General features: G+C 42.6%; 1 protein-coding gene and 1 long non-coding RNA gene across 2 annotated transcripts in view; one reads left to right on the forward strand and one right to left on the reverse strand.

Moving 5' to 3' along the window:
* LOC122927936 overlaps window positions 1–13,359 on the reverse strand; it is a 248,526-nt gene that overhangs the window by 82,370 nt on the left and 152,797 nt on the right. The gene's annotated exons all lie outside the window — the stretch shown is intronic.
* LOC122927935 (angiotensin-converting enzyme 2-like) overlaps window positions 4,938–13,359 on the forward strand; it is a 75,670-nt gene continuing 67,248 nt past the window's right edge. The window contains exon 1 of the mRNA XM_044280281.1: window positions 4,938–5,159. Coding sequence (XP_044136216.1) covers window positions 4,974–5,159 — 186 coding nt within the window. The 5' untranslated portion in view covers window positions 4,938–4,973. The remainder of the gene's footprint in view (window positions 5,160–13,359) is intronic.

A 13,359-nucleotide genomic window follows, 5' to 3' on the forward strand; every position in this document is an offset into this window, starting at 1 on the left:
AGGCCCCACTAATGTGCCAGTAGCCAGATAGGGCCCCCCCACTAATGTGCCAGGAGTAGCCAGATAGGGGCCCCCTATAATGTGCCAGGAGTAGCCAGATAGGGGGCCCCCCTATAATGCCAGGAGTAGCCATATAGGGGGCCCCCTATAATGTGCCAGGAGTAGCCAGATAGGGGCCCCCTGCCCCCCACATAAAGTGCCAGCCCAGTAGCCAGATAGGGGGCCCCCCTATAATGTGCCAGGAGTAGCCAGATAGTGCCCCCCTGACCCCTCATAAAGTGCCAGCCCAGTAGCCAGATAGGGGAGGCCCCCTATAATGTGCCAGGAGTAGCCAGATTGTGCCCCCCTGCCCCCCACCCCCCTCATAAAGTGCCAGCCCAGTAGCCAGATAGGGACAGAAATAAAGAAAAAAAAATATAATGTCAGTCAGACTTATACTTACCTCCCTGCTTCTCTGGAATACTCCGGTCCCGCCTCCAGCCAGCACAGATGTAATCACTTTACGGCAGCGCAGCGGCTCAGTCAGGCCGCAGGACCGGCGCAGGTGGCGCGATGACGTCATCGCGCCGATGACGTCATCGCGCCGCCTGCGCCGGTCCGGCGGCCTGTCTGATAGGCTGCCGGCAACACGCCTCCCCTGCTCCCCGTCTCCCTGGCTTAAAGAGGCAGTTTATTCCGGCCCGGCCGGCCAGGACAGCAAGCCAGGGAGGCCGGGGGGCAATTGCCCCCCCTCGCCCCCCGGCCCAGTCCGCCCCTGACTATATTGGATAAGTTTATAGATAAGATACATTCAGAATACAGGTCATCATTAAACTTCCTAACAGAGATATGCAGGCTGCAATGTTTAAAGTCCATTGTACATTACAGAGAAGAAAGGGTAATAGCTTGACAAGTCTAATGTAAGTTCCACTTTAAGACAAGAAATTATCTCTAAATTGAGGTACACTGTTGAAGATGTAGAAGAGTGAACAGATGTCACAAGTCACTGCAGACACCCTCTATATAAAAAGTATTGATCATGATGGAAAAAATATAGTAATTTTCACTTATATTTCTCCAATCTCTGGCCCTGACACACAGAAGGTATTGCATAGATGTCACTAGTCACTGCAGACACCCTCTATAGAAAAAGTATTAAAAATGATGGAAAAAAATAAATTGTACGTAGCTATAAAATACTGCCAAACCTGCCACCACACACAATAGTCCTTAAAGGACTTTTGGGTCTTTGAAACGTTTTTCTACTAAATTGATTGCGATCAGACTCCCTACACTCTCTGTCCCTTCCGAAGCGCAGCTCTCCCTGACTACAAATAAGCCAAACATGGGTCATCGGGTCCTATATAGCACCCGATTACGTGTTCCGGCCAGCCAATCACTGTAATGCCAGTAGCCAACATTACTACTGGCATTAAAGTGAGAATAGTACTTACCTGCACGTTTATTGGCTTCATAGCATCCGCAAAATGTGCGGGGAGGAGACCCGAGCATAGCGCTCAAGCACATGAGATAGTCGGCCAAGTACCGCCATGTGCCGAGCATGCTCGCTCAACACTACATTGGATAAGTTTATAAGATAAGATAAACATTTTCTTTCAGAATACAGCTCATCATTAAACTTCCTAACAGAAATATGCAGGCTGCAATGTTTAAAGTCCATTGTACATTACAGAGAAGAAAGGGTAAGTAAGCTTGACAAGTCTAATGTAATGTTCCAGTTTAAGACAAGAAATCATCTCTAAATTGAGGTACAATGTTGAAGATGTAGAAGAGTGAACATAACTCAGGGTCTTTTAAGCAGACATATATTCTGCTCAGTAACAAGCGCCGATTGATGATAGCATGTGGATCGGAGCTCGTTAACCACATTTACATGCAGCATTTTTCTTTAGTATGGGACATACAAAAAAATGTAGGCCTTTTCCTCCCAATGCAACTTTGAAGCTAAGGTGCAGTGACCATTCATCTGCTTCGGACGCCATAGGCAGTAGGGTTCAGTGAACTGTTGCTTTAGACATTTCTGGTAGCCCCTTGGTTTATCTTGGGGTGAACTGCTCCACTGTAGCATGTTGGTCCACCCTTGCGCAACTTCGTAGCTGATGTTTACCTCCTACATCAATGGCACGTGGTTCTCTTCAGTTTCCATATAATTTATTTGCAATGGTGCCATTTGTCCATTCACTATACACTTTCACCACAGCAGTTCACAAACAGTTCAAAAACTGTGCAGTTTTTAGAAATACTGCCATTGAAACCATGATCAGAAAGTCAACTGCATACATATATACTTAAAGCATACTCATACTACACCTTTCTCCATGTCTGTTATTCATCTGTAGTTAGGCTCTGTTCACATCTGTCTTAAAGGTATTTTTTGGGACCTTAGATATTCATGACCTATCATCAGGATAGGTCATCAATATCCAATCTATGGGGGTCCAACACCCTCAAGATCAGCGGTTTTCAGCCACCTGCCAGTGCCGTAACTATCCAGTGGACAGAAGGCTCCATCCAATACTGTAGCTCCTATTCACTTCCAAACTTCTGTTCGGGTTCTGTCCACTATATAGATTCTGGTACTGACTGAAACTTTTATCGTTGGTAGTGCCGGTGTCGGGGCTGTCCTCTTCTATGAGAAGCGAGACATCCATATGCAAGTGCTTTTCTTTCTTCATTTAGGGATCAGTGAGGGTTTCAGCACCGTTCAAAATTTTTATATGTCTCTATGACACTCCTCAACATTGAAATTGCAACACCAAGAAGGACAAGCTGTAAGGTTATGGAAATGGGTAAGTAGGAGGTGGTCGTTAAGATCTGCAAAGAGTCAATCTTCAAGCACCTAGCTACATCTGTGGCATGTGGTAGGGGCATAAATTCCAGATTGAAAGCAAAGTTTTTTTGGCCACATGAAGCCTCAACAATCGGATCAAGGTATATTTGCATGACATTAGGCTACAAGCCAGATGTCCAGCTATAGGTGTTCAATTGACCGCCACTGCTCTCAGAGGCTATCATGGTGCACAGTAAGACAGAAATGGAGGCTGGAATAGAGGTGCTCTGCATTACATTGATTTGAGCCTGGAACCAGTGGTACGGCAATTCTCCAAAGTGTCCTAGAAACAGTTTCTTAACAGAACAATGCCAGGCCATATGTTGCTTGTGCTACTGTGAGCAGGCTGCATGGCCTAAATGTGCTACCATGGCTTGCAGCGTCTCTGACTTGTCTCCCATAGAGCACATCTGGGACGTCATAGGGCGGCAATTGCAAAGAGAGATGCTGGCAGCTGATCTTAATGATTTGTGTGCAGTGTGGCAGGACATTCCTCAGACAACCATATAAGTGCGTGTGTTTCTGTGCCTGGCGTTCATACCCAATACTGAATAAACCGAGATGTTTTGAATATTTTGTTTCCACTTTTCTGAGTGTGTGTGTGACCGCCTCTGTATTCCCCAATATTACAAGGCTGCCACACATTAGAAACATAGGAACATAGTAAAATCCTGATAGACTCCAGTGCTAATGCATTGGAATCTATGACAATAGCAATCTGATGATTGATTGTTATTGTTATAGCTCCCTATGAGAACTACAGTATAAAAAAACTGTAAAAAAAAAATGATTTTAAAAATATTAAAAAAATATATATGAAAAATTAAAATCACCTCCCTTTCCCAAAATAAAAATAAAAGTACGCAAACAATTAAAAAAGGGCGGATTTTGGTCCAGCCGACAGTCGATTTGTGCTGGGTCAAGCAGTCCAATCAGCTTGTTGCAGTTGTCGTCGTAAAATTATTTTTATTGTTTTCTTCCATCTTAGACATTACACCAAGTCAACGAGTTGTTAGATCGTTCATTATAACAATTGGGTACTTAGTGTTACATTTGGATATTCATACAGCAAGGTATCCAAGTGCCGTAACAGAGTGCAATAATATATAGCTGTACAAATCTATAAAACATAACGTTACATTTCAATATCATAAACAGTTATGAACAATAATGGGTAAGGTCCATGGGTAAAAGGGGGAAGGGAAGGAAATGTAAAAAAATAACAAAAATAACAAAAAATAAAAAAATAAATCGCAGGAGTGGGCGATCGAAGGCTAGTTTTGATTGAGCGAATAATACTTTCTTAGGTACAGCACTACTTAAGTCATTTTGCCTTGCTGCAGTTGTGCAGTTGTGAACGCAGCCTCATTTTAACATCTCTACAGGCTGTGACATTATTTAATAGGAGACATTTGGCATATAAATATCGTAAACTAGAATAAGTAGCACTTTTTTTTTTGTATTCTCAAATCTTCTTATCCTTAGGAAAAAGTTGGATTACTGGATAACATTAAGCCTGGAGCGGGGGCGGAAGAGGGGAGGTTCTGTGACCCTGACATTTTATATCTTGCATACTTTTGGCCCAGCGTATAGCTGCCAAAGCAATGCTGTATGAGGACAGATTACACTCAGTGACTGATTCACATCCGAAATATGTTCGCTGATCTTTCTGGAAACTACAATCTTTAGAGAAATAACCTGGGGCCAATACATTGACAATGTCTGATTACTTTGGCATTTTGGATAGAAGTGAGTACCTGATTCATCGTGCAGCAGAGTAAACAAGAGATTTTAGTTAATTCTTTGGCTTTTTTTGCTGTCAACTTTCCACAAAATGTTTCTATTTAATAGTTAACTGCTATAAAGAGCAACGTCTACAGGCAAACACAAAGCAGCCTCCCTTTATTTCGTCAATAGGTCTCTCCTTCTAAAATACAATATTCTGTCCTGCTTTACCACCAGCCAATGATAACAAATACAGTGATCAGTATCAGAGTAATAAAGCGTTGTATCCTGACACTTCCTGAATTGCCCTAGGAAACCTTTAGCAGCATGGTGCAAAGGCTGAAGACAGAGACTGATTTTCCCTACTGAGCGAAAGGAGCTTGAACCAGTAGAGGGGAATCTCAACTCAAGAAGAAGGATGTCGGGGTTCCTCTGGCTCCTCTGCACAGTGACCCTCATTAGCCCCTCAGCCCAAAACGTAACCAGTGATGCTGATGCATTTTTAAAGCAGTTTCAAAATGAAGCAGAAACACTATATCATCAATATGCTTTAGCACAATGGGAATACAATACAAATATCAGTGATGAGAATGCCCAGAACATGGTATGTAAACGTCTAGTAAGCAGTGATTGTACTTTTTTTATGCCAAGTTTATTTCAGTATTTACAGTATACAATGTATGTTATTTATGTTCAGTGATACATGTATCTAGAAAAATTACTTTTAGACAATGTGTAATCCACTTCACCTTTAGACCTCATGCAGACGACGGTATTTTTTGGTCGTTGGCCCCATCCTATCGGCTTTTTTTGTGGATCACATGTGGACCCATTCATTTCTATAGGTCCGCAAAAATGTGGACAGCATGTCCACATGACATCAGTGTGCTGTCCAGAGCCGTCCGGCAGTGCTTCAAATTATACCTATGTCCTATTCTTGTCCGTTTTGCAGACAAAAATAAGTAAATAAAATTTCGACATTGGGGCTCGCGGAAAGTGCGAAATGCATACGACTGGTATCTGCATTTTTCAGATCCGGTGTTTGCGGACTGTAAAACGGATGCAGCAGTGCGAATGAGGTCTGAGGCTAGCACTCTTGGATAGTATTATTATATGATGTCTGATTCATACATGTGCAGCACATTAATGGGATTTTCTGGTCCTTTCATACTGATGACTTATCCTCAGGATGTGCCATCAAGTGTTGAGCGAAGCGAACTTCACAAAGTGGAATTCAATCAAAATTTCAGGGAAAATGAAATTTGCCGTGAAGCTGAATTGCCTCGTGCTTTGTGGTAGCGAATCGATTTTCCTTGTATGGTGGTAAAAAAAAAAAAAATCATACTACCTCACCCGTTTGAGCGCGAAGAGCCGGCAACCGCCATCTTGATTGAATATCTTGCACGAAATCCTTGTGCGCGGGTGACGTATGAAGTCACCACGCCGGCCGACTTGATGACATCATCAAGGGCCGTGGGAGATTTTGCAATAGACCTTTAATCAAGATGGCAGCGGCCGGCTCTTCGCAATCAAATGAATGAGGTAAGTATGATTTATTTAAATAAATTATGATACGCTGTGATATCAATGTCAGATGCCGCGATCAGCTATGAACGCGGCATCTGAGGAGTACAATGATGGGAGGGGCGGCGCAGTCGCTGCTCCCTGTCATTGCACCCACTACCTACAAAGAAAAGTGCTTCCTGACAAAGTAACCAGAACCAGTACTAGAACACCAGAACTACACTCCATCCATTGTGTATAGTGGATGGAGCGGAGTAAGTATAATCAATATGAGGTACCCAGTCTTCGGTGGGTCATTGTAGGGGTTGGATAACCTATAAGCCCGCTGCCGTTCCTTAAACTTGACACCCTTTTCATCATGGCCAGTCTGACACACCTTGTCATTAGTCAACATAACCTTTCTGTGCTATCCTATTGACAAGGGGAATGGTAGCTCCCAATTGTCAGATAGGCCTCGTCCACCACAGAGATTTTATGTGGAATGTAAGAGTTTACCACAACAGACATGTCAGCAGAGTTGACAGCTCATCTATCAGTCTAGTGACTAGCAGGTTACACCTTTTCTGATTGTAGACAATCTCTTTTGATTTCCTCTCCATCCAGTCCAGACCAACATGACAACTTCTCCTGCTGACTACAGTGTTTAATGCAGAGTTATCTTTGACCCATTGCTTCTGCATCCATCACTAACCTTATTGTAACACAAAGAACCTAGTCCAGATCCTGGAATAATGAGACCCTAAACCAAACCTGCTAAATAACTACAGACCCCCAGACCCATTAAAAGGTACAGAACCCAGAACAGACCCCTGCTCAGATGCCTTAATAAATACAGACTTCAGACCAGACCCCCTAAATACAGTAAATACAGACCCACACCAGACCAGACCCCCTACACAAATGCAGATCCCAGAACATATTCCCAACTAAATGTTGAAGAAAGCACAGCACTCTATCGGATACATGCAAAAACAGGTATATTTTATGTGATAGTCTTTAGGTCTCAGGTATCAGAATTTTTGACCAGCAAAAAAAAAAAAACAATATATTCAAATAATGCACTTTTGATCCTCAGTAGAGAGGACCAATTTCAAATGACCTTTCGGTCCTCCTGCACTATAGTCTAAGAACCACTATATGGCAGAAAAAAGCTTCTCAGCTCTTACACCCAACCAGACCCACTAACTAAATCCAGACCCTAGACCAGACCCCTAAATACAGACTTCAGACAAGACTCGGAAACCTAGACCAGGCCACTAAAATATAGAACCCCTAAACAATACAGACGTGACTGCAGACCCCATGCCCCTACACAGGAACTCACATTCTCTTTCTATAAGAGCCTCCTTACTGCTGTGCTTCTGACTTCAGGATCTGCGCACGTTTGGTCATCTAACCATATCTGTGCAGGTTCTTCAATATTAATAGGACCTGGCTGCACACATATGGTCTTGCACACAGTTTTGACCAGGATCACTGAACAAAGCAGTTTTGTGCCACTTAAACTGCACTGTCTATCACATTGTTCATATTATAATCCACTAATGCCTGCCATTGCTGCCTCCAAAACAGCAGATTGCTGTGGCAGCTTTCCCCCAGATACAGGAAGGGGTATTATAGTGTATGTGCGCAGGCTCAGACTGGCCCACAGGGGTACAGGTGAATCCCCCGGTGGGCCCCTGAGCAAGGTGGGCCCCTAGTCTACCACCCCCTGCACAAGTGGCACATAACACAGTAGACTAAGGGTACTTTCACACTAGCGGCAGGAGTGGAGCTCCGCTGCAGCATGGCAGTGCACTGGGAAATGCCGCCGGACTAAAAGTAATGCAAGTCCGACTTTTTAGTCCGGCGGCCTCTCACCGCGAACTGCCGTGCTGCGCCGGAGCTCCGCCCCGTCCCCATTATAGTCAATGGGGACAGAGCGGCGGTCCGGCGGCACGGCAAAATAGCAGCAGGACGGATCTGACCGGGTGAACAGCCTGTAGTATCCGCCCTGCCGCTAGTGTGAAAGTAGCCTACTGCACTACATACATATATTCCATGTACAGAACCTCAACAGACTATGTTCATATAAAAAACATTTTTTAGCATATAAAAACATGTTAGATTATTTATTATATTTGAATGTATCCGTACGGCGGGCCCCCACTATAAATGTTACTGGTGGGCCCTAGGTACCCCAGTCCAACACTGTATGTGCAGCATTTTAGAGTCTCTTGCACCGACACCAGAGCTAAGGGGGATGTCAATGAGCGAGTAGTAAGTGTGTCTACAGAGATGACTTCTGCACTGCCCACATGACTTCAGGTATTGCATTTGCATGCATCATGTTCTTGTATAAAGTTATCTTTCCAATCAAATTTAAATCTACAGAAAGTAACAGATGCACGGTTACAAGGCTCTTTAAATGTCCGACCATCCTGTCCAGTTAGATGGACTCCCAGAAAGCTGATGTTAGGTTCCCTTTAATAGCCCTGCAATTGAAAACAATCCAAATACGCCTTCAATATAAAACTCTGTACTTTCTAGTCATAATCTATAAACTTTATCATCTGAGTAAATCATTACTATGAATCCCCAAATAATGACATCACCAAGTTATCAAAGGTATAAACGTACTTTGCCCTGAAGCCTAGATAAGTCCTCTACAGGTCAACTTAAAAGGCTACCTAAGAATCTGATTTATCCAATAATTATAATAGACATATATAGTTCAGCAGAATGCTATGTAAACACGTATAAAAGTATATGGTAAATTATGCCCAAGTAAACCGAACATGTAAATGTTCCTGATGAGGCAGGAGGTAGTTGAGTGGTGAATGGACACCTCAAGCAGTATTGATCACAGTTGGACACCTATTAGATATTTAATAAATCCCTCCAAATTGGGTGATATTAACCCCTTCTGGACCCTGCAGTTTTTCTCCTTAAGGACCAGGCCATTTTTAGCAAATCTGACATGTATCACTTTATGTGGTAATAACTTTAAAAATCTTTTACTTATCCAGGCCATTCTGAGATTGTTTTCTTGTCACATATTGTACTTCACGACAGTGCTAAAAGAAAGAGTCAAACAATTGGAAACATTTCTCTACTTTTATAATAGATAGTAATAACTCCAAAAATAGTTATTCATTTACATTCCCCATATGTCTACTTCATGTTTGGATCATTTTGTGAATGCAATTTTATTTTTTGGGGACGTTAGAAGGCTTAGAAGTTTAGAAGCAAATCTTGAAATTTTTCAGAGAATTTTCAAAACCCACTTTTTAAGGACCAATTCAGGTCTGAAGTCACTTTATGACTTACATATATACGTAATACATAATATACTTACATAATAGAAACCACCCAAAAATGACCCCATTTTAGAAACTACACCCCTCAAGGTATTCAAAACTGATTTTACAAACTTGTTAACCTTTAGGAGTTCCACAAGAATTAAAGGAAAATGGAGATGAAATTTTAGAATTTCACTTTTTTAGCAGATTTTCCATTTTAATCAATTTTTTCCAGTAACAAACAAGGGTTAATAGCCAAACAAAACTCAATATTTATTGCCCTGATTCTGTAGTTTACAGAAACACCCCATATGTGGTCGTAAACTGCTGTACGGACACATGGCAGGGTGCAGAAGGAAAGGAACGCCATATGGTTTTTGGAAGGCAGATTTCAATGGGATAATTTTAAGCTGCCATGTCACATTTGAAGATCCCCTGATGCACCCCTAGAGTAGAAACTCCCAAAAAAGACCCCATTTTGCAAACTACGGGATAAGGTGGCAGTTTTGTTGGTACTATTTTCGGGTACATATGATTTTTGGTTGCTCTATATTACACTTTTTGTGAGGCAAGGTAACAAACAATAGCTGTTTTGGCACTGTTTTTATTATTTGTTATGTACAGTGTTCATCTGACAGGTTAGATCATGTGGTATTTTTATAGAGCAGGTTGTTACAGATGTGACAATACCAAATATGATTCTTTTGGTTGTTTGCTTCAGTTTTACATAATAAAGCACTTTTGAAAAAAAAGATTTTTTAGTGTCTCCATAGCCGTAGTTTTTTTTATTTTTGGGCGATTGTCTTAGTGAGGGTCTAATTTTTTATGGGATGAGATGACGGTTTGATTAGTACGATTTTGGGGTGCTTATGACTTTTTGATCGCTTGGAATTACACTTTTTGTGATGTAAGGTGACAAAGAATGGCTTTTTTGCCACACTTTTTATTTTTTATTTTCACAGTGTTCATCTGAGGGGTTAGGTCATGTGATATTTTATAGAGCTGTTGTTACAGACGCGTAGATACCTAATATGTATACTTTTTTTCGTTTATTTCACTTTAACACAATAACAGAATTTTATTTTTTTAAAACATGTTTTTGTGTCTCCATTTTCTAAAAGCCATATTGTTTTTATGTTTGGCGCTATTGTCTCATGTAGGGGCTTGTTTTTTGCGGGATGAGGTGATGGTTTGATTGGTACCATGTGGGGGTACATACAGCTTTTTGGTCACTTTTAATACCTTTTTTGGTGAAGTGAGGTGGGCAAAATTTTAATTCCATAGTTTTCTTTTTTTTTTTATGGCGTTCATTGTGCGAGGAAAGTAACATGATCCTTTCATAGATCAGGCCATTACGAACGTGGTGATATCAAACATGTGTAGTATATTTATTTAAATGTTTAATCAATTATTAATGTGCAGCTATAAGAGGAAATAAAAAAAGTCTTTAATTTTTTTTCCACTTTACTTTTTTTTTTACCCAGAATGCTATGTAAACACATATAAAAGTATATGGTAAATGATGACCAAGTAATAGCCGAACATGTAAATGTTCCTGATGAGGCAGGAGGTAGTTGAATGGTTCTTGCCGATCCCGTGGGTCTGATGCCTCTATAATACATTGCAGTACACTATACAGTGTACTGTCGTGTATTTTGACTTTACACAGCTTGATCAGCCTCCTGCCTTTAGCAGGAGGCTGATCAGACAGCTATACCATGGCAAGCCGGAAGCCTGTGAAGGCGTCCGGTTGCCATGGTAAACATCGGGACCGCTGCCACAGCAGTGCAGCTCCCGATGGGGAGGGAGAGAGTCCCCTCCCTTTGTGAACCCGTCAAGCTTGGGGTCACTGCAACGGCACAGCAGTGGACCCATAGGAGAGGGAGGGAGCTCCCTCCCTGTTAACCCTTACTATACAGTGGTCCCTATGGACCTGTATGCTGACACTGTATCCTGTATGCTGATACTCTGCTAACCGCTCCGGCCATCCTGAAATGGAGGAGTGGGGGCGGGGGATCGCGTGCCCACTCGGCCATCCTGAAATTAGGGGTACAGATCAGGAGCTGCGGGGGAGAGGGGGGTTAAATAACATTATTTATATATATAACAAGGTTCTGATGCCCACAGTCATGGACTGTAGGCATCAGAACCTTTCAGCCGGCATTAGAATCCTCTGATTGGCTAGTCTGTACAGACTAGCCAATCAGAGCGATCGTTGACCCGGGACCCGCCCTCATTGGTCCCCGGCCGTAAGCTGAGATCCCTGGCTGTGTAGAACAGCCGGGGTCTCAGCGCTGTCACCATGTCTGCAGACATGGTGACAGTTTAATGCCATGACGTGAATACTCGTCATGGAGCGCCAAGTAGCAGTGCTCCATGACGATTATACACGTCATAGGTCGGAAAGGGGTTAAATAGCTAATTAAGTTGTGAGCAAGCTACTATTCACAATGATTGCACAGAACCGTATTTTGCATCCATGTCCGGATTGCACATGGATCTATTCATTTCTGTGGGTCTTTGTGCTGTCTGCATCTGTATGTCCATTCCACAAATTATAGAACATCTCCTATTCTTGGCCGTATTGCGGATGAGAATAATCATTTCTAGTGATGGGAGCGAGAAAAATGTGGATTGCACATGGAAAATATCCATATTTTGTGGATCAGTGGTTTGCAGACCTCAATGAGTAGACAATACATTAAAGCATACCTAAACTTTCAGATAATTTTTCAGAAACAGCTGCCATGTGGGTGTACCTGAGAGATAGCACTATATCTGCCCATGATATGGCTTATATCTGGCATTTTTAGCAGCTTTCTCTTTTGCAGGCTGCATCTTTATCTTGTCTCTGAGCTGCAATGATGTCTAGAGACAGCAGATTCTGCTTCCTGTCTCTCAATCACTCAGAGGCACCATATAGGACATCTTAGAGAAGTACTGACCAGTTTAGAAGTGAATAAAACAGTTGGGGAGACGATTAGCTGCTGAATCTGCTTAGTTGTGCCTGTTGTCACGAATGTAGTAGGGGAGAACACCAAAAGAAAACAAGAAGGATGAGGAAAGACACTGGGCCTCACCGCTAAGGAAGGAAAAGGGTCACCACCTATGAAACCCTGCTCCTGGCCCTAACTCCTATCTGTATGGGCAACTCTCGATGGTAGAGATGCCCATAGACAGGAACCTGGAAAACCCTGGTGACCCTTGGATGCCCTACAGGTAATGACAGGACAGAGACAACCCGTTCCCTCTCTGGTGAAGGAACCAGCGTCTCGCTGAGGCCTAGTAAACAACCAAGGGGGGGGGGAGGGGTACAAAACACAACAAGCGGAACACTTAACTTCTGAGGATGATGGATGAACAGGACTTCAACAAGAACCACACTCCAGGTCTTCTAAAACCAAATGAAGCTATCCAGAGCAAGGAGTGATGGGTAAAGTCAGACTAAATAGGGAGAGGTAAAGGTCACATGATCCACAACTGAACAGGAGGTGTGGACATGCCAGCAACACACATAGACAAAGTGAAACCAAAAGAGGCTGTCAGATTACTAATGGCAGTCAGTCTTTCAGACCTTCTAACAACTGTCACAAGTGTGACACCTGTGCTGTCTGGTCTCTCTGTACTTCCTCCCTCATACACCCCCCTTCCTCTCCATGTAATCTGAGTCTTCAGTGAGCAGACGGCCTGTCTTGGTCTCACAAGGTGGATTTTCATAAATTTCAGAGATAAGTTCATTTTGAATGAAGGAGGAAGACAATTAACAAAAACAATAACATTTGTAAAGCGCTTTTCTCCCATAGAAGTCAAAGGGCATAGATATGTCTCAGATCAATACAGGGTTGCAGGCTGGACTGTGTTACAGAGGAAATTGTCAGGTGTTCATAAATGCCAGACTAAACAGGTGGCTTTCAGTTTGGACTTAAATGCTTCAAGGGATGGGGATGTCCTAATTTGGTGTGTCAGGGAGTTCCAAAGTGTAGGGGCGGCATGACAGAA

The sequence above is a fragment of the Bufo gargarizans genome, chromosome 2, assembly GCF_014858855.1.
Source record: "Bufo gargarizans isolate SCDJY-AF-19 chromosome 2, ASM1485885v1, whole genome shotgun sequence".
Classification (NCBI taxonomy): domain Eukaryota; kingdom Metazoa; phylum Chordata; class Amphibia; order Anura; family Bufonidae; genus Bufo; species Bufo gargarizans.